The sequence below is a fragment of the Microcebus murinus genome, chromosome 17 (genome assembly GCF_040939455.1).
Source record: "Microcebus murinus isolate Inina chromosome 17, M.murinus_Inina_mat1.0, whole genome shotgun sequence".
Lineage (NCBI taxonomy): Eukaryota > Metazoa > Chordata > Mammalia > Primates > Cheirogaleidae > Microcebus > Microcebus murinus.
Window position 1 is genome coordinate 48,917,085 of NC_134120.1, and position 22,029 is coordinate 48,939,113.

General features: G+C 34.2%; 1 protein-coding gene across 1 annotated transcript; it reads right to left on the minus strand.

Annotated features, from left to right (window-relative positions):
• Window positions 1-379: 379 nt before the first annotated feature.
• METTL4 (methyltransferase 4, N6-adenosine) lies at window positions 380-22,009 on the minus strand. Its single transcript, XM_012746260.3, has 9 exons — window positions 21,771-22,009; window positions 19,421-20,241; window positions 17,473-17,535; window positions 13,759-14,128; window positions 11,282-11,351; window positions 8,541-8,715; window positions 5,764-5,870; window positions 5,279-5,370; window positions 380-570 (listed from the first exon to the last, which is right to left on the minus strand). Exons 2-9 carry the CDS (start codon window positions 19,811-19,813, stop codon window positions 422-424), a joined length of 1,419 nt encoding a protein of 472 aa, XP_012601714.2. The 5' UTR covers window positions 19,814-20,241; window positions 21,771-22,009; the 3' UTR covers window positions 380-421.
• Window positions 22,010-22,029: the final 20 nt, after the last annotated feature.

Sequence of the window (22,029 nt, forward strand, 5' to 3'; positions counted from 1 at the left end):
GGTGTTTAAAGAGAAGCAAAAATCTGGACTTTTATGTAAAATTTCCCAATATTTTAGAATGATGGTTCAAATTTTTTTGTACCACAATATGGGCCAAAGAAAACACATCGATAGGCAGGATTATGACGTCTGGTCCACAGGGTATACTTTCTGAACTTTTTCAGTAGCCTAGTCTTGCCATCTTTCTGTTTACCTCTTTATTTGTAGAGAGTCTAGAATAATATAGAATATTGGTGAAACTAAAGTAAAATTCATCTCAAAATTACGTGAAGGCTAGTCACTTCTGGACGCTTCACTGAAAAACCAACTCCTGTTTACATCTCTGAGCATACTGGTTGGTAATAAAAGGAAAAATGAGTAAGAATGAAGGGAAAAGGGGTGAGGAAACACTGAGGAAGCCACCACTTTAATTAGGATAATATTAACAGTTTCCAGACTCCAGAGCAACAAAATAATCCACATGCTGAAATTTGAGAACTTCATTGCCCCAACTAGTCCAACCTGGCTGTAAATTTCGAGCAAACAATTCCAAACACTCCCCATCTGGCTTGACGTAGTCTTTTAGAACCTCTGTCCAAAAAAGACAACAAAAATTATTATTAAGAAAGGAATCAATTTCCTTTTAACAGTTAAGAGCAGAAAAGAAAGAATGTTTCATTTTAAAAAAACAAAAGACAGCAAATTCATTTCAAGGATTTCATCACAAGCTTTAACATTTATCATTAGAAAACCATTTGAAATAATGGCCCTTGGGATTGGGAACAATACCATCAGAATTTTCAGTAGTCCTGATTTATTGGTTTTTGTTTGTAGATGAGGAATGAGGACTTTAACACCCACCTAGGTGACTTTTCAGTTTTCTAATATTGCTGACATATCTCCTGAGTACTAACTTAATTCATTTTTTAATAAATATAATCCATTCATGAAAAAGAACTCTAAAGAAATACAAAGACAACCCATTTAAAAAACTAAGATAAAATATGTCTCTTTGCAACACACACTTTAGTAAAAGAGTTGTAATGAAGAATAGATAGAAATATTCAGAAAAAATAACTAACAGATAACTATAGCTCTCTTAGTAGTTGGTAGTACTAAGATTTCTTCATGTTCAAATTATAGATCCTGGCTGGGCACAGTTGGCTCATGCTTGTAATCCTAGCACTTTGGGACGCTGAGGCAGGAGGACTGCTTGAGGCCAAGAGTTCTAGACCAGCCTAGGCAACATAGCGAGACTCCCATCTCTATACAAAATATTTAAAAATTAGCCAGGAGTGGTGGCACAGTCCTATAGTCCCAGCTATTGGGGAGGTTGAGGTGGGAGAATCTCTGGAACCCTGGAGTTGGAGGCTGCAATGAGCTATGATTGGGCCACTGCACTCCAGCCTGGGTGACACAGCAGGATCCTTTCTCTTAAAAAAAAAAAAATTATAGATTCTTCTTTACCTAAAATTTCACCAATTCCATAGTTAAATATTCCTTATATTCTTCAATATATTAATAATTATTAAAAATTATTTGTTGGGGAAAGGTATCTCATGTACATATTGGCTAAACAGCTGTGATTTATACCTTTAAAAGAAAGAAAAGAATACCATATACTTTTTTCTTTAAAGCACATGCTCAGCTAGATGATAAATATTTAAATCAATTTAACATTGATCATGTTGCTGGTTAGCTATACTAACCACATACATAAATAAGAACTGGATATGAAAATAAGAATTCAAAGAAGAAACGTCACTAGAAAAGGTAAAATACAGTTCATAATTGCTATGTAAGATTGAGCTTGGAAGAAATCTATCAAAGTTCCTTTAGTAATAATAAGGGTTCCTTAGGAATACTTCATATAGATAAGATTTAAAAGGCAACATATCAAACATTTTAGGTTTCATCATGTTCTTCAACTGCTCTCATAGCAAAATATTGCATTTGTCTGAAAGCACTGGTCCTCTTTAGCAAAAAATCAAAGAAGAATTCAAAGTTTCCATTGTCTATAATTCAACTGAACTCAAATGTGGGCCTTGACAGCTTCTAGCAGATGCTGGCATGAAGATTTCTAGTCCTTTCATAAGTATATAAATTAACTACTACTAAACTTGAAAGAGATAGATTTCCCCAGAGTCTTAGAAGACAATAACCCTATATCACTTTTCCATTTTCTCCCCATGAACCAGTCTCAGTTCACTTGTAATGTGGTCTAAGGTTATACTGAAATAAGGCTTTGTTTGTTTTTGCTTAGTTTGTTCAGTTTTTTGGTACACGATGTTAGCAACCCTATTTTGGAACTTTAAAGTGGAGTCAGCCATTCAAAATTGTTTACTACTCTGACCACCCACTATAATCAGTGCTACGGTACTTAACCAAGGAACCAAAATATCCCTGTTCTATAAGAGTTCACAATCTAATAGAAAAAGATGGCCAGGTTCTTGGATGGAGCAGAAAAATGCATACAATCTAAACCCATTTACTGCCATCCTTGCTTCTCAATGTAATACATTTTTGCATAGTTCTTTTTCTTTCTAGTTAAAAAAAGGCTAGAAATCAAGTAGTGTTTTTATAATGTTAACTATATTTGTTTTACTTAAAAATAAGGCAAAAGAAATAAAGGCAAATTAATGGAAATGTAATAGTCTTATGAATTTTAAATATCAACTTAAAAATAAATGCATAAATTTAAACATGAGTATGACATACATATACTTAGAGAGTCACATAGGCATCTGGAGCAAGTAAAACACACTTTAACCAATGGAGAAGACTCTATCTATGCACAGCCAGTCATCCCCCTTTTGCTCTGGAAGCATGGGGTGGGAGCAGGGGAGAAAGGGCCCACACATCAGTGCATGGAATCTCCTCAAATATATTTCATTCCTCAGATAGAAACGAGTAGTAGTAAAGCAGTAAGGAGTGAAAATTCCTCTAAGGTAAAATATTAAAGCCAAAATCTTGATTCAAATACTTTTATTTCATAATTTTCCTACTTTTGAACTTAATATACATTTATAATGTTAGGTTATAAACCATAGCTATTGATGGCTTATCTTTCAATCTACATTACAAAATTTTCAAACTTAAATAAAGTAAATGTACCATTTTTAAATGGAATATGCTACCAATGTGGTCTCTTTTTTAACATTTTGCAAAAGAAATAACATTAAACTAAAATTTTAAAAGAAAAGATCTGGGTGTTTCTAGATGCAAAAGGGAAAAATTTCATTTTATGGATTTGCATAAAACAGTTTGAGAACATTTAGTTTTTATTTATTTTTTATTTATTTTATTTCAGCATATTATGGGGGTACAAATGTTAAGGTTACGTATACTGCCCATGCACCCCTCCCCCCTTGAGTCAGAGCTTCAAGCGTGTCCATCCCAGTGTAAGAACATTTAAATGTAAATTTTCTTAAACATTTGTGTTTAAGAACACAATTTGTTTTTTTAATGTCCTATATATCCTTATATATATAGGATCCCTAAAGTTATGACTTCAAAGTATAATATACCACAGAAATCTGCTTTCTGATGGCTTTCATTGGCATTGCTCTATATCCAAAATATACATAGTAACATGAACTCAAAAATAAAGTATTACAAATATTTCCTATCACTACTTAACCAAAACATAAGGATTATAGAGTCATTCAGACTTTTCCCCCAAAATCTAACTTTTGTTTTTAAACGTTGTCAGTCCTAAAAATGTATCTGTGCTGCTCTCTACTGGGAATGTTGCAGAACTGCATGTCAAAGATACCCACTGTAACACTTTACAGCAAGACTAATTTTTACTCACTATTTTAAACCCTTTCTCCTGAGACTAATCTTTAAACATAATTTTATTCTATTTAAAAGTGATTTATAAATAGTTAACTATCATTTGAGAATGAAAAGTTTAAGGTCTTAGCTTTTCGATTTTTTAATTAAAATAAGGCCTGAGACAGACACTAAATTTAGCTTTGTTACTTACCAAATGATAAAGAAAATTCAAATAAGAGTAATACATATACAATCAGGTATAACTAGTGCTAAACATAATTTTTTTCCTCAAACAACAGTGCAATCTCACTTTTCATTTAAGTCATATGTTGATGCATTAAAGTCTATGTCAGTCCAAAGTGTAAAGGTTATGAAATGTAAAGATTACTGACTGAGAATTCCTCTAAGTCAAAGAACAAATCATAAGGTATACACTTGAGAAACTGTACATTTCTCAAATGAAGCAATACTATAAAGACCCTTCTGCATAAGCAATTAAGATAACAGAAAACCTGAATGCTAGAAATAAAAATTCTCTTAGGAATTTGTGTTCACTTTCCTATATATCTTAGCTCATGAACTATCCCATATTCTGCAAAATAACATAAGCTGTCTATAGTTTCTCTGAGTGGCAGCTTGAAGGAGTTTTGGTGTTCTTTTTTTCTTAAAAAAGCAGGAATTACCAAATTAGTAAAATATGTATTCCTAAAGAAATTCTTTGAAAAGTTAACTTTGAATATCAAATTCTGAAGCACTTACATTCCCATGTTTTTAAACTGTGATTTGAAAACTTTAGCATTTACTAAACTGCTACTACATGCTACAGAATTTTAAATATAACTAATTTTCACAACTCTTGAAGATTAAATATCATTATTCCTTCTTTAAATGAGGACTTTGAGGTAGAAAAAGATTCAAGTAACTTGGGATTCAAACTCACATTAGTCAATTTCCAAAGCCAATTCTCCACTATCCCTTGCTGCTTAGTTTCATTGAATGATAAATGTTATGCTAAGGCATTAAAACTGGTGAGAATTGTAGGCTGCAGCAATCACCTTTCAATGTTTCAGAAAAACAACACTACCTCTTAAAAAACATAAGAATTCCCTTTACCTCTACCAAATAACAAGGGAATTCTAACCATTTCTCTGACTACTATTCTGAGCTCCTGGTTTTAGAACAAGCAAGAGATTTACTGCTCTAGTAGTAAACTAAAGCCCCTAGCTGAACTACACTCTCAGATGCCCCAAAAGCATTCATTCTGCAAGGCTAGTAATGGGGAAGCAACCGACAATAAGGGAAATCTGCAAAATGGTGTAACAGGAAAAGCTGGGGTAACATAAAACCAATCCATTTTCTATTTCATAAATTCTCTATAAATTCTACTATAAAATTTTAGAGCATGAATTAAAACAACACACATCTGATTCAATTTCCAAATCTGTAGACCATTCAAATACTAAACTCAATCCTTTTTCAATTTTGACAAAAGTGATAACTATTCTATTTTATAAAAACATACCAGCAAGCGGTGGCTTATGTGAGTGAAGAATACAGGGCACACTGACAATTAATTTGTGGTCTGGAATGGGGAGCACTTTTATATCTGCATTCCTATTTAAAACAGAACAAGAAGGTAAACCACATTTTAAAACATAACTTTTTATATTAAAATATATGGTACAGGTACATTGATTTTTTTCTCCTTCAAATTGTATCTGATTTTAAAGCAAATTTAAGAATAGAATCAATGAAGGAAATCAACAGTTTAAATATTGAGACATTTCCTATCATTTGCTCTTTTATAATAATGACAATTACACACTAGATAAAACAAAAGATAATATAAAATTTCATATACCATACTATTCATTATTTTCTGCTCTGGGCCACTTTCAGATTTTCAAAATTATAAAAATTAAGGGAAATCAATAATTATTATGCGAATGATTTTTAAAAGTCTAAAATTAATATATTTATACAATTTTGAAAAATCACCTTTCCTACCTTAATGGTAAAGCAGTTTTTTCTTGAACTCTCCCCAATATAAGACCTTCATAAGGCTTTTTGTGTGGAGAATCTAATGGGAACACAAACTCTCCTGAATTGGTGATCTGATAGGAAGGAGCCAACAAAAAAGGGTTATTTTTCCCCATCACTGTACAGTTTCCACACACACAAAAAAAGAAATTAAACCCCCAGGCTAGTGCTATCCAATAAAAATATAATGTGAGCCACACATGTAATTTTAAATTTTCTAGTAGAATCATTAAAAAAAAGGAAAAAGAATGCAATGAAATTAACTTTAATTATAAATTTAATTTAATCTAACATATCCAAAATACTATAATTTCAATATGTAATAAATTCAAAAAAGTTATTGAGACATGTTACATTCTTTCTTTTGTACTCTGTCTGAAGTCCAATGTGTACTTTATACTTAACAGCACATCTCAATTTGGGCTAGCAACACTTAAAGTGCTGAAGAGTCACATGTGGCTACCATATTGCACAATGTTTCCATAAGAGCTTAAAAAATACATTATATAAATATTTCAAATATAACTATTTCATCTTACACATATACAATCTCTACTTTTCATTAAAATTTAGTCCTGGTAACCACGTCAACAGTAATGAATTTATTAATTCATTCAAATGACATTTACTGATTATTAGCAACATAACTAAGTATTAATAGATCATAAAAATGCACTTTCCTTTCGTTATAGGAAATTATACCATTAAATACCATCAAAGCTAAAGTTAATAAGGAAAGAAGCTGGGTGGTTGGTAAGATAGACAATACCTAGTACAGAGACTAGCACTTAACATATTTAATAAATTCAGAAATTCAATTTTATTATATCATTTCACCCTGGGATGCCCATACTCTCAAAGACTCATTTAAGCTAATCAAACCCAAAACATAATTTATAACATCACTTCATTAATTTACCATGGGGATATATATTTTCACTGTCAAAATACGCATATCTAGTATCTATGGAAACTTTACCCTATACCAATGCTCCTAAACAACCAAATCAGTAATCAGAAAGTCCTTTTATCTCCTCTAGGGCCAATCAGACACAGCATCTCTTACATACAGCGCTGTAAAAATACCAGCAAATTCTTATTCTTTGCATAGCCTTTATATGCCATGCATATTACTCTTCCTGTTATAACAATGTACGTAATTACATAATAAATGCTTCATTTAATATATTGTTGTTTTAAACTGTCTTATCATACCATCTCTCTTAGAACTGATTACTAAGATGAATAGTCTTAGTTTTTATGCATTAACATTTTACTGGTTTTGATTTCAGAAGGTAACATCTTCTTTGGCCCCAGTCTCTGACTGTAAAAGAACTACCATAATAGGTAAGATGGAATGGGTTATATTCCTGCCATGGCCCTATAACAAATCAACCAAAGCTAAAACCAAAGTATATCATGAAAATGAAGATATATCTAAATATGTGTTTGTCAAGTCTCATAAAATAGGTAAAAATAAATGATATACAGTATTTCCTTCCTTATCCACAGTTTTACTTTCTGTAGTGTCAGTTATCCACGGTAGACCATGGTCTGAAAATTGGTGAGTACAGTACAATAAGATATTTTAAAGGAGAGTGAAACTACATTCACATAACTTTCACTATAGTATATTGTTATAATTGTTCTATTTTATTATTAGTTATTGCTGCTAATCCCTTCTGTGCCTAAGTAATAAATTAAACTTTCTCAAAGGTATATCTGTATAGGAAAAAACATAGTATATACAGGGTTTGGTGGTTTGGTACTTTGGTACTATCCTATAATTATAGATGCATCTATATCCTGTAGATGCAGCATCAGGTATCCACAGGGGATCTTGGAATGTACCCCCCATGGATAAGGGGGACTACTGTACACAGCTTTTAGAAAATATTCCAGGAGACTAAAAAGTATACACAAAGACCATACTCTACTGTGTCTAAAATGAATGTGCCAGCTATGTAAATATTAAGTACCAAAATGATAGCCTGGTTTATCTTTTTAGAATTCAAGAGGGCTTTTGTAGAATTCATCTAAATAGACAATGTATCTTTAAAAGGAAGCCAAATGAACTCAGAACAGATACCTTATTTTTCTGTATTTTTTTGTATTCTTATAACATACAGAGGTATTAAAGATCATTCAACCAACCCTAGAGTTGGGATCATTTCTTACAAAACTAGGCCCAGCAGCATAGAAGGCATTTAGGACCGAAGTTAAGATTTAGAACATAAAAGGGTTTTGGTTCTGGCATCTTCCCACTGCTCTAAAATGGGTTACTTCGCTATTCTCTGCCCTCATCCCCAGCAAAACAAGAAAAAGAAGGAAAGAAGTCACAAAGGGTCACTGAAATTGTGGTATATAGTGGGGAAGAAGACAAAAGGTGAGACTATTTCTATGTTCAGTAATTTGAATAGAATCACAAAAGTTTTTGTTTGTTGTTTTTTAAACAACAGACAGCAGAGCTTTTTAAAATTTCATCCTGATATCTCCCTGACTTATTTCCCAAGGCCAGCAGTTTGGGACCCTACTACAAAAAGATACACACACACACAAAAAAAAAACAGGTAAAAAGCCTTGAGAATAAGAAGATAAAAGTGTCTAGCAGCAAAGCAAAAGTTTGGATTCGCTCATGTTGAAGTAGTAGAGCGGTGGCATGTTGAGCATTAAAAAGTAGATGCTACCTTTATGTGACTTATATGTCATGCTATATTAACAAATAAGCTAACTTCTGAACTTACTTTTACCCAGTGCCATTCAGCAACTATCTCCACAGACCAAGAAGGATAAAGGTCTTCTTTTATAAAACGTAGGTGCTTCTGTCTGTTGGTCACCCAAGTAACAATAAGACAGTTTGGAGCAGCCAGTTTAGGAATGGGTATTTGCTTTATTTGCAGTGGTGATAAATAACTGTACCTAAAAATAAACAGAAAAAAATATGAGCAAAATTCACTTAAAAATAAGCAGGGAGAAGACCTGTATAACATTCACCACAAATACAAAGCTCCTATAGTCAGGCATGTGTGTAGCTAAATATGAAGCCACAGTGACACTCAGTGGACACATTATTACACACAAGTCAGAAATAACTTCATTTTTCTTTTACTACTATAAAATCAGCAGGCTGTATTTTTTTTAATCACTTCCAAATGCATTACATTTCAGGAATTTTACTGTTTACAATATGTTTTTCTCCCATTCAAAGCAAGCAAATATTGCTGAGGCAGGAAGATCACTTGAGCCCAGGAGTTTGAGGCTGCAGTAACCTATGATGACACCACTGTGCTCTAGCCCAGGCAACAGAGCTAGACCCTGTCTCCACCTTCAAAACACAATCTATATAATGTGCGTACCTCAACTATTCACCTAAACAATTACAACCGTGTTCGTACCACTTCAACGATCCACTTTAAAGCCATAACCTGTCTGTGTCATCACTCACATTTGCTCCCTCTCTGAAACCACAAACATCAATCTCTGGCCATAACCTATTATGCCTCACCTGGTTTTTGACCTTATCAAAGCAGACAGAGCCCCATCCCTCCACTTTCCTGAGTCTATCAGTTTCTTCCTGATCACATTTATTCCTCTTCCCCATAGACTACCAAACACTTCACTGTCTTCTCAAGAGCACCCCTCAACTCCCATCCCCCTTTACCCTTCAGCATCACAGTTCTTGCAAACCTCCAATCTTAAATCAATATCACAATTTAATTCAATGTCTTCATATGGGGAAATCAGATGGAGAAAATGCAGAACAAAAGAATTGGGTCACTGAAAGTTTATTAAATCCATTCTCAGGCTTTCAAAACTACTCATCAATTATTTTACTTATCCTTGATCAAGTACTACAAATCCTCACCATTTTTCGGTCCCTTGCCCAAAATCACTCTTGGCAAATGAAGTTAACTTTTCAAACATCAGTAAAACTAAACGCCACCAGATTCCTTCAACAATTCAACCCTCTCTCCCTTCCTTTATATACCTGTAGTTACCTATTTCCACACACTTTCTCTTAAAGGAAATGGCATGACTTCACCTATTAAAGCTCACCCCTACAGGTGTATTCTCTTACTTCCATATACTACTATCTTGTAATGCCAATTATTCCCTTCCCTCTGTATGTTCAACCTCTCTAGCAGCTCTTTACCATCAACCTATAAATATGCTTATACTATCCCATTTGAAAAGAAGAAATAAAAGAAAAGAGGGAAGGAGAGTGGGAGAAGAGGGAGGAAAAAAAAAGAGAGGTAAAGGAAGAGAAGGGAAGGGGAGAGGAAAAGAGAGAAGGGAAAAGAAGGGAGAAATTCCCTCAATCTGGTCTCCTTCCATCTACAACGAAGTTAAGAACTGGCATGCACTTAATCTTTCTACTTTCTCTCCTTTTATCTTATTCCTCAGTTGACTCCAGTGAGACTTCTACAACTATACCTGCTCTGAAAAATGTAAATAACCTTCCAGTGGCCAAATGCAACAAACATTGAAGTCTAGCTCTAATACATAACAACTGCTTGATGTCAGGAATAATGAATAAATATTTCTTAAACAAATAAATGAGTAAAAGAATTCAGATTTCAAGCACTCAAGGTTCCTGCCTTCTGGACCAGTGCTCTTCTAGTAGACTATTTCTCATAATCAAATGATTTTATTTTCTACAAAAGACATTTCTGGGACAATTGGTGAAACCTAAATAAGGTCTGTAGGTAATAGCACTGTATCAATAAGAGTATTTTATCAGTGTTGATTACCTATTTTGATAATTACATTTTGATTATGTGAGACAATATCTTTGTTTTTAGGAAATACACACTTAAATATTTAAGAGTAACTTACCCTTTCTCTTAATTAACTTGTATTCAAGTAATTTAGAAAAAAACTATATATAGATATCAAGAGAGAGAGAGAGAGAGAACAGGTACATCAATTCTATGTATGATTCTTGCAACTTCAAAAGAAACAAATCCTATTGACACAGCCCATAAACAAGAAGTATGAGGAAGCTGAGGATGACTGTGGAGAGGAAGAAATTTCATATGAAGTTTAAGTCAAGGAAATAGGAATTATTCAGTCTAGAAAATTGAAGAAAGGAAATGGAACTGAGGACACTCTTCAGAACTAGAAGGAAAAAATTTTTTAAACTATTTAAAGGAAATATCATCTTAGTAATTAATTGAACTAATCACTCTAAGATTTTAGAATTTGATATCAAAGGTAGCAAAAATGTTATACTTTGATGTTACAGAAACAACTCTGAACTGATTCAGGCAATTAATATTACTCTTGATATTCTTATGCTTATACATAGTTCCAGTTCAAGAGACTTATCTAGTTAAGGAAATTAAAATTTAAAAACTATTTAAAGCATTTTTGTGGTTTCGGCTAACCTGTATCACAAAGTAATGCCAATAGTACATTAAACTACAATGTACAAAGACTATACTTTTTAGAAAGCACTTCTAATAGATAATTCATTTCTACTCACCTGTTACTTCTTTTAACTGATTTATTCTGCCATGGTGGATCTATCACAATTACATCAAATGTTTTCCTACCTAAAAACAAAGACACAATTTCAGAAAATACCTTCTGTATATAATCACTGTAAAAACTAAACACAGTCTTAAAAACTGAAGTGCTTTCACTACAGACACAAATATAATTGAATAAAACAAAAGGATTTCTATCATTTATTTAAATAGAATAATATATCTAAAAATATTAGAAATTTTCCTTATAATTTAGAAATTTATAGAATTTTAACATAGGCTACCTGCAGATGACTATAGCTCACTAGGCTGGACATATGATTTGTAAATTCCATGTCAGTCTTAATTAATATGATCCTATCAAACTTAGGTCATTTTTTAAAACTTTTTATTTTTAAAGAATTTCAGTCTAGACCGGGCATGGTGGCTCGCACCTGTAATCCTAGCACTCTGGGAGGCCGAGGCGGGTGGATTGCTCCAGGTCAAGAGTTCAAAACCAGCCTGAGCAAGAGCAAGACGCTGTCTCTACTAAAAATAGAAAGAAATTAATTGGCCAACTAAAAATATATAGAAAACATTAGCCAGGCATGGTGGTGCATGCCTATAGTCCCAGCTACTCGGGAGGCTGAGGCAGAAAGATTGCTTGAGCCCAGGAGTTTGAGGTTGCTGTGAGGTAGGCTGACACCACGGCACTCACTGTGGCCTGGGCACTCTAGCCCGGGCAACAGAGTGAGACTCTGTCTCAAAAAAAAAAAAAAGAATTTCAATCTTATAACTGATATATTGACCATAATAAAACTTCCCCAATTATCTACGAATGTCCTTCTTTCTGATTCAGGATCAAAACTAGGATCACACATCACATTTAGGTGCAATCTCTCCTAAATCTCCTCCAATCTGGGTAAGTTCTTCAGTCTTTCTTTGTCTTCTGTGATTTTGACACTTTTAAAACCTATTATTAGCCCATTATTTTATAGAATGTCCCTCAATTTGGGTTTGGTATTTCCTTGTGATTTGAATTTAGGTTATTTATTTTTGGCAAGAGTACCATCAAAGTATTGCCTGCCATGTCCTATCAGAGGAACATATCAGGAGGTACAGGATGTCTAAAAGTCTCATTACTAGTTAGAGACTGACATCACTTGGTTAAAAAGTTGTCTGACAAGTTTCTCCAGTTTTTCCCTTGTAATTAACAAGCATCTCATGGGGAGATACTCTAAGACGGTGAAAATATCCTATATATCATCTTTTCATCCACTATTTTGATATCCAAATATTACTACAGTGTTCATCAAATAGAAATTTTCTAGTTCCAACATTCCATTCACCTTTATTAACTGGAATTTAACTGTAAAGAAGAGCTCTCCCTTCTCCCTCTTTTATAAACATAGGTATGTTTTTATAAGTGTACAATCCCATAAGTAATCAAAAGAATACAAATTAAAATTCGGCGGTGACACCTTTTAAACTATTAGAGTAACAAAGATCAAAAAGAATAGAAAAAAATGTTCATGCATAGCACAGTTTTCTCATTAATTTGTTATTCTGTCATTTACTTAAAGAATTTATGACACTGCAACATGGATAACCATTCATGTGTAAGATGGCTTGATGGCAATTAAAAGAAGCTTTCATTACGCAGCTAGGTTGGAGTTGCTCAGTAACTTAATATTTTGCTATAAAATGTCCAAATAACAATAAATAGCAGATTACATTCAATTTGATCAATTTACCTCTTCCCTACCACATCCTTTAGGTTATTATAATAGTTATAATTTATGAAAACCTTATAAATTACTGAGCTAAGAATCTGATAGAGATTATATCATTTAATCCTCAAAATGACCCCCAGAAGCATTAATAGACAATTATTTTATAGATTAGGAAAAGTAGGTATTTATTCATTTTATAGATTAGGAAACTAAGGCTCAATTTTGTAATGCAAATAGCCCAAAGACTCACAGTTAAATAAGCTTCAGAATCTAAATTCAAATACTGGTCTGTGTGATTGTGGATTTCAGTATCTAAATTTTTTGGCTTTATACAGAAAAATCTTATAAAAAATTCTAGACAATGAACTCTTGGAACATTAGCTTAAAACATAACCTAAAAGGCTAGGAAATGATTTGGGAATTGATATTCATAACTGAAGTGTTTCTATTGTACTTTTCCATGAAAAGTTAAATAAAGTCCTTTAGTTAAATACAACTGTATACTGAATTCCTAAGTATAGAAAAGTAACTGTATTTGCTCTCTTAGGAACTAGTTTGTTCTTTATTCATAAGAATTCAAATTTTTTTAAAAAAGCAAAAGTCAGCACTTTAAAATTGAACTTAAAGGAAAAATAACACTGGGAAAAGTATCTACCCATTTTCATAAATGTTGACCCTTATTCAAAATTCAGACTAGCCCCTAACTTTGGAGGATGTAGAAAAGTTATATTTTTCTAACAATAAACACAATAATTACTTACAGTTCAGAAGTGGTTGCATACAAGAAATGTCAGACAAAAGAAAACTGCTTTTTGGTGGCAGCAGGTATTTCTGTCCCATTAAAGTAATCATTTTTGTAAAACTAGAGTTGTTTTCAACAACCCGTGAAAATAAATCCTGCTCTGTAACAGACGTATCATCTTCCGTCAATTGTAATGTCTGAAGTTCCATTTCATTCTTAGAAGGCAAGTGCTTTGCCATTTCACATAATTCTGACAAATTGCAGGTATCAAGTGGTAAAGTAATAGGCTTACTGCACTTGTCCTGTTTTTCAGAAAGTGGATAAAGAAAACCACTTTTGAGACCTTCTTGGATTAATTGTAAAGATCCATCCAAAATCAGCTCCCTGATCTGTAAGAGAATTTTTTCAGAGTACATTAGAAGAACACTGACATTAAAATCATTTTCTAAAGAATTAAAATCATTTTCTAAACCATTTCTAAATACTATGCTTTGAGTACTTGAATTTATAGATTAAAATCAACATTTTTGATGTTTACAGTAAAATAATTTGTACTACAATGAATGGATAAGAATGTGCAAGTATACCTTTGAACTGATGTTTCCTAATTGATGAATAAAACAAACCTCACAGGCCGGGCGCTGTGGCTCACGCCTGTAATCCTAGCTCTTGGGAGGCCGAGGCGGGCGGATTGCTCAAGGTCAGGAGTTCAAAACCAGCCTGAGCAAGAGCGAGACCCCGTCTCTACTATAAATAGAAAGAAATTAATTGGCCAACTGATATATATATATAAAATTAGCCGGGCATGGTGGCGCATGCCTGTAGTCCCAGCTACTCGGGAGGCTGAGGCAGAAGGATCACTGGAGCCCAGGAGTTTGAGGTTGCTGTGAGCTAGGCTGACGCCACGGCACTCACTCTAGCCTGGACAACAAAGCGAGACTCTGTCTCAAAAAAAAAAAAAAAAAAAAAAAAAAAACAAACCTCACAAATTCACTGACAAGTAAATAACCATTGAAAGTCATATGCTGTACTTAGGGGAAAAAACAATAAGTAACCAAACAATACATATAAGGAAATATAACCTTAAAAAATTTATAAAATGAATTCGATAATCTGAATGTCTCTAAAAGAAAATGAAATTTCTAATCTATTAAGAGAATTAAGTTTAAATTACAACATTTAATCTTAGACTTTTCTAGTGATCTAATTTTAAAATAAATATACCTTTTATTTCATATAATATAGCTTGAATTATAAAAAAGAAAAAAAGTAACTGTAAAATTAACATGTAAACAAAGTTTTACAAAAATAAAGCTATAATAATTATAATAATAAAAGCCAAGTTCCACTCCTGGACAAGACAGAGTACCAGGGATCAGATTAATCCTTTCAACTGAAATTGTAAAAAATATACAAAGTATGTTTTTTAAAAAAGGTTTTCAGATTTTAGATGTCATACAGCAAAAAAAACCAGTGGTCCCTAAATAGGAGAAACAAAGGATTGTTCCAGCTTACTGCCTTGAGAAAGTTGCCAGGGAGCAGCATAGGGAAGGAGACACATGCAGAGTCGAACAGTCTGAGTTAAGGAGATGGAGCTGGGAGCCTGGAAAGGCTAAGGCAGCGAGAGTTTGCAGGGCACAGTGCCAGAGAGGAGAGGGCACCGAGAGCTCTTGAGAACTGCAGAGGGTCCGCTCAAGTCTCCAGCTAAGTAGTGATCACTACATGCATGTGATGAAACTACCAAGGTCAAGGAAAGAACCAGATGAAATGACCAGAGGAAACAACACCAGGGCTCACACAGGGCTGAGAATAGTAAGTGCTCCCACCAGCCAAAATAGAAAACCTCAGAATTCACAGGGCATCAGGTAGACTACTCAGAAGGGTATTGCCTCAGTAGTGGGGAAAATAATAGCTCTAGACCAAAGTCTACTCTGGTCCTAAGCTTACAGAAAATGTCAAAAGGATCAACCAGTGTCCAAGGAACTTTTTCTGAGAACAGAGCTCAAAAATATTTAAAGGTATGTGAAAATATCCAGTACTCAAAAAGTTAAAATTGAAATAACTTACAAAAAATTTAAAATTACCAGGAATGTAAAGAAGCAGAAAAATAGAATACATCATAAAAGGAAAAATCACACAATAGAAAAACACGGGAATGACACAGATGATACTACTAGTAGAAAAGTTTGGGTAGGTTTACTTGCAGCCCATTTAAAAATATTAGGGAAAAAAATGTAGAAAAGGATATTAAGGCACTTATTATACCATATTTATATGAATATTCATATGTTCAAAAACATAAAGAAAAAAATGAATATGTTAAGAAGAGACATGAAGCTATTTAAAAAAGATCAACTCAAGCTTCTAGAGAAGAAAACTGTAGGCCAAGTGTGGTGGCTCACGCCTATATACTCTGGGAGGCTGAGGTGGGCAGATCATTTGAGCTCGGAAGTTCAAGACCAGCCTGAGCAAGAGTGAGACCCTGTCTCTACCAAAAAAATAGAAAGAAATTAGCTGGACAACTAAAAAAAAAAAATTATATATATAAACTAGCCGAGCAAGGTGGCGCATGCCTGTAGTCCCAGCTACTTGGGAGGCTGAGACAGGAGGATCACTTGAGCCCAGGAGTTTGAGGTTGCAGTGAGCTAGGCTAAGGCCATGGCACTCTAGCCCAGGCAACAAAGTAAGACTCTGTCTCAAAAGAAAAAGAAAACTATAATGCATGAGGAGCATTATTCCCAATAGCTAAAAAGTGAAAACAACCCTATTGTCCATAAACAAATGGATAAACACAATGTGGTATTTATATACAGTGTTATATTTTTCAGTTCTAAAAAGGAAGAAAATTCTGATATATGCTACAACATGGATGAACCTTGAAGACATTAAACTAAGTAAAATAAGCCAGACACAAAAGGATAAATATCTTATGATTTCTCTTATATGAGGTACCTAGAATAGGCAACTTCATAGACAGAAAGTAGAATAGTGGCTACAAGGAGGAAGAGTAAGGGGGAATGGGGAGTTAGTGTTTAATGGGTAGAGTTTCTGTTTGGGATGATAAAAAATTGCTAGAAATGGGCAGTGGTGATGACAGTACAACATCACGAATGTACTTAATACCAGAACTGTATACCTAAAAATGATTAAAATGGAACATTTATATTAGGTATATTCTACCACAATAAAAAAAAAGAAAGGAATCCAGTGTCCTACCATCAGAATAATTCAATGTGTCCAAAACTGAAATTATCATCCCTCCTAAGCCAAATTCCAAACCCAAATTTCCTGTTTCAATCAAAGGTACTCCATAGAGTTAAGCTTAAAATATTTGTGTACCCTCTGTTTCCTGTCATTTCTTTAACCCTTAGATCTCATTTATCTCTATGTTCTATAAATATTTCCTTCATATTACTCATGTTTTCTGCCATTATCTTAATATATTATTTTACCTATGGACAATAGGCTTTTATAATTTCTAAAGCATCTAAACTTAACCAATATAAGTTTACTTATGTTAAATATTTCAACTAATAGTATAAATTGTTTCAACAAAAACTGATTTAAACTGTTCATTACTATAAAAGTAATAATAAATCACTATTAAATTCTAATCCTAACCAAAATGACTGCTTGATTTTAAAGAACATCTTTATTTATACTTATTGTCTATTTATTTTCTATTTACCATGTCACATTAATCTTTCATTGTGATCAATGATTTTACACCTACCTTTGTATGGTATTCCATAGCATCCAATTCACCTTGATTGAAAACAACACATCTTTTACGCTTCTAAAGGGTAAATAAATTACAGGGGAAAAGTTATGTCACTATCAAAATATTGATATTTTGAAATACATTACTTTTTAAAAATCACATTATCCATATTGTATATCTCAGTCTTTAAGAGGTGATAATTATCTATTGAGGTCCAAATCAAAGCAAAGGGTATGGACTAATAAGACAAGCATTCCCAAAGTAAAAAAAAAAAAAAAATGGGTGATGAAAGTTCATCTCGGCTTTATCTGTTATTAATAAGAACTAGTTCTACATGATAAGGTGTAGCACCGGCACACATGGAATATAAGGACACTGTGATACTGCATGAACAGTCATAGTGACATCTCTCAGTTCACATGTATGCTATAATTACTCTCAAATTCATTGCTGAGAAAAGGAAGGATCCATGTGCTGCCATCAAAAGAAATTCTAATGTCCTTTTAAAGCTCTTTATGATTAATCTGAGGGTTAGGTACAAATCTTATATATTAACACTGTTCTATATAAAACAACTCCCTAGAAAAGAACATGTAAGACTGTGCAATATAGAGAAAGGACTTTGTACTTTTTATTCCCGAAACCCCAGTGCTTACACAGTGTCAAAGTCCTAGCAGGCTAACATTAAATATTTGTTGGCTGAATAAATAAATGTACTGAAGATTAGCCTAATTGTATAATTTGCTTCAGCATATCAGCAATAAGGTAAGTTTTGTCATGGTAACATTTATTACATATGTTCACTTATATTTTTCCATATTAAAATAAGAAATTTACCTAAGAGATTAAATGTTAAAATGAATGGCCATATTCTGTATACTGCAAAGTTCCTTTACAAAGGCTTATTTGTCTGAATTATTTTTGATGTATTACCTATATACTATTTTACTGAGATATCAGACAACACTATATATTTTCTTTTCTCTGCCTGCCACATAACAGATAACCAATAAATATTTGTTGAAAGGGCAAAAAAGATATGTACAAGAAAAAAAAATCACAAGAATATTAAAAGTTCTACTTTGGGTACCTATAACAATGTAATAAATTATTTTTACTACTTTCCTTGTTCTAATGCTCAACATGCTTTTTTATTTAATATCTTTCTACTCTATTCAATTATAAGATCCACAAGGGCAAAGACTGTGATTACCTTGTTTCACCACTCTATGTACAATAGCACATAGAAAGAGCTCAACATTTGTTGGGTGAGTAATGAACATTAATCCTATCACTAACAAAGAAAATGCTGATATAATCTATCTGAAGTGGACTTTGTATAATCAACTCTAAACTCCAAAAAGACACAAAAAGTACCAAAGCATAATTAATTTGATTCTGTATGGCATTCTCAAAACTTTACTAAAAGATTGCACCAATGTATAGGTACAAGTATATATGCTTTATAAACATATACATTTTGTATAGTAGCTTTCTATTTTTCTCATTAGAAACTTTTCAAAAAATCACCATTCTTCCAAGCTTTTATTATGTGAGCTATCTCCAAGGGTTAGTTCTCTAAAAATCTCCAAAAAAACACTTACTACTTAGAAATTTTATAGAGAAACTTTTTTTTTTAGCAACAACAGGTGTAAATTTAATTACTACAAATGCCTAAGCTGAAAAGATTTTTTTGCTATATGGATTTATTTTCTTTAATTTATAGTACATTCACTCCAGGGCCAACTTTGCTTATTTTTTAAATACTATGCAATTTGATATTCTAAAAATGGTAGTATATTAGGAAAAAGGTAAAAGTTATTCTGTATATGCTAAAGCCTTCTTATGTTTTATTGATTCTTCTTTATACCTAATAAATCACAAGATAGTTGTGATATTGAAATGATAAATCTCATTTATGTTTTTTATAGAAAAATAATTATTTCTTAAAACTTTCTACCTTTCCAATAATAGAATCGGAGATTTCTTTTTTAACACCATTCATTAGATCTTCCTTTTCATTGCTTTGCTGGCATTCTTTGTGAACAGCTGGAGTTATATGAGGTTTGGTGACATCAAACAGTTCAGGCCGAAAAACATGTTTTTGCATAAATGTTTCATAATTTTCTGAGTCATCATTCTTTGTCTTAGTGGTAAAGTCAGAAGAAACAAAGGTAGCACGGGCTCCAAAAGAGGATATAGAATCCACTTGAAAAGAATCAGAGTGGACAGAAGTGGGCTCATTTTTCCTGCAACAAGGCTCATCATGCTGGTGAAATTGATAGTTTATCTTGTTAATAAAAGAAAGATGATCCAGTAACCACCCAGGTGACAGCTGGTGTACCACAGACATTCTTTTGCTTTAAAAAAGCCTCTGGGAATTAGGGACTAGAAGTAAAACCCAGCCTTCCAGATCAGAATCTTAAATGTCCTGAATTTTAATAAACATATATTCCATACACAAAGATAAATCTGATGTGCAAATATATAAACCTTACATGTACACTGAAGAGAATTTAACACACATATGTCAATATATACGGAAGTTCTAAGAAAAATTACAACATTTTAATATCAACTCCTTTTAATTTCAGAGTTGATCATTCCAATTTTCAGCCAACTTGGCCAGAGTTAAAACCTGATCTGATTTCTGGAATCCCAATTTGATCCTCCTGTTTTCCTAGGCTCTTGACAACTTCTTGCTTTGGTCCTTGGATGTAGCCACTAAGTCCACATCCTCCAAGTAAGGAAGTCACTGAATCCTTAAAAGCTGAAAGTGTCCTGTCAAAGCAAAGAATACTAAATTACCTATGAGAATTCACCCTTTTTAATGAGATAAACCTATCTAGAGAGGGTCACAGAATTTCAGGGGGAGTTGTTAGCAGGTCAGTCCTTGTTTTTTCAAATTTTCCATAGTAAGTCAGTCCATTCTCCAGTTTCATTGTTCTACTTAATCACTACTACTAATGGAGTAATAAGGTAACAAGAAAAGATTGATCTAGTCAAAACAAATGCAATTATTTCCCCTTTTTGAGACAGGCTCCTGCCCTGTTACCCAGGCTGGAGTGCAATGGCACAATCATAGCTCACTGCAGCCTCAAACTCCTGGTCTCAAGTGATCCTTCTGCCTCAGCCTCTCAAATAGCTGACACTACAGGCATGAGCCACCATGCCTGGCCAAATGCAATTTTAACAGCACATTAGAAGAATTAAATTCTAGCTGTAATTCTCCTCCAGAGAGAAAAGAGGAGCTGAAGGTTGAGTTGATCACCAAAGGCCAATGATTTAATAAATCATGCTTTACAATGATGCTGTGATAACTGACACTATCTCAAGGTAGACAGTGTCAGAATTAAATTAGAAACACCTAGCTGGTGTCTGCTGCTGCAGAATCCAGAGAATTGCTTGACTGCTTGTTGTGTGGGAGAAATCCCTCACATACTTCTAAGTGACCAGAGGTCACAGAGGTCTTTTGTGTTGATTGCTAGTTTGAAAGTAGAGGGAAAATAGCTTGTTCTTTCTACAGATCATGTATTAGCAACATGACCATGGCCACGCTGTTTGATCTCAATGAGCCTCAAAGTCATTTTTTATCACATCTCTCAGAGGGCAGTTTAGGGAATTAAATGAGATGATTCACATCAAGTGCGGTGCACAGTGTCTGACGCAAAGTCAATTGCTCAGGTAAATGCGAACTGCTGCTATTGGTAACGATGATCCAGAGTGATCCTTGGTCCCCCCACCCCACCTCTGCACCTTCATAGTTACCAAGTAAGGTGAGGAGGCTCTGCAAAGGCTAGTGAAAGCTAGAAATTTAGACGGGAAAACTGAAACTCAGAGAAAAAAGGCGACTTGCCCAAAAATTACAACCCTAGTTAAAGGCACAACTGTTACAAGACCCAAGTATCCAGACTTTCTGAAGCTCTGAGCTCCTCTCCCACCCACACCCACTCCAAGTATTGGGCAGTGCCTGTCTCTGGGTTCAAACTAGGAGAAGCAGGGAAATCCTATTTTAGCAATCTACAGTGCTTAGTGCACCCCTTCTGATTCTCTGCTTCACATCCATCCCCTTGCGAACCCCCACTACTCGGATTCTTCCTTGCTTCTCGCAGGCCAGCCACCACTAGAAGACCGTGAGACCTTGAAAGCAGTCAAATCCGGAGCCCGAATTCTGGCGGCAGCAGCGCCAGCGCCATCCTTGGACCCCACTGCACCCACATTCAGCAACCACTACCTCCTACCTCACCGCTTTCCTTGTCAGAAAAGTGCACGCCGCCTTCCTAGACTCTAATCATGAAAACAGCACCCACCTAAACAGTGGCCATAAAAGACCGCCCTTTCGGGGGGGCGAAGGGGAATCTCCTTTTCTAAGAGTTGACGGGCGCCGCCATGTTGTTGTACGGAAAAACGTCTCCAGAGCAACTCGGAACGCTCGGGCCGCCCTTGGATCTTCAGAGCTCACTTTAGGAGTCCGGCCAGATCCGCCGGAGATTGGTTACACTGTCCCAGTGATGTTAGTGTGCGCCGCAGAGCAGCTGGGCGCCAACAGCACGCGCAGTTCCGGCAACG

Coding starts and splice junctions, on each gene's coding strand:
- METTL4 (XM_012746260.3), bottom strand. CDS start 19,813: ATGTCTGTGGTACACCAGCTGTCACCTGGGTGGTTACTGGATCATCTT. Junction 11,352..13,758: donor TATGCAACCACTTCTGAACT/GTAAGTAATTAT, acceptor CTTTGTTTTTAG/GTAGGAAAACATTTGATGTA. Junction 571..5,278: donor ACATAAGCCACCGCTTGCTG/GTATGTTTTTAT, acceptor TTTTTTGGACAG/AGGTTCTAAAAGACTACGTC.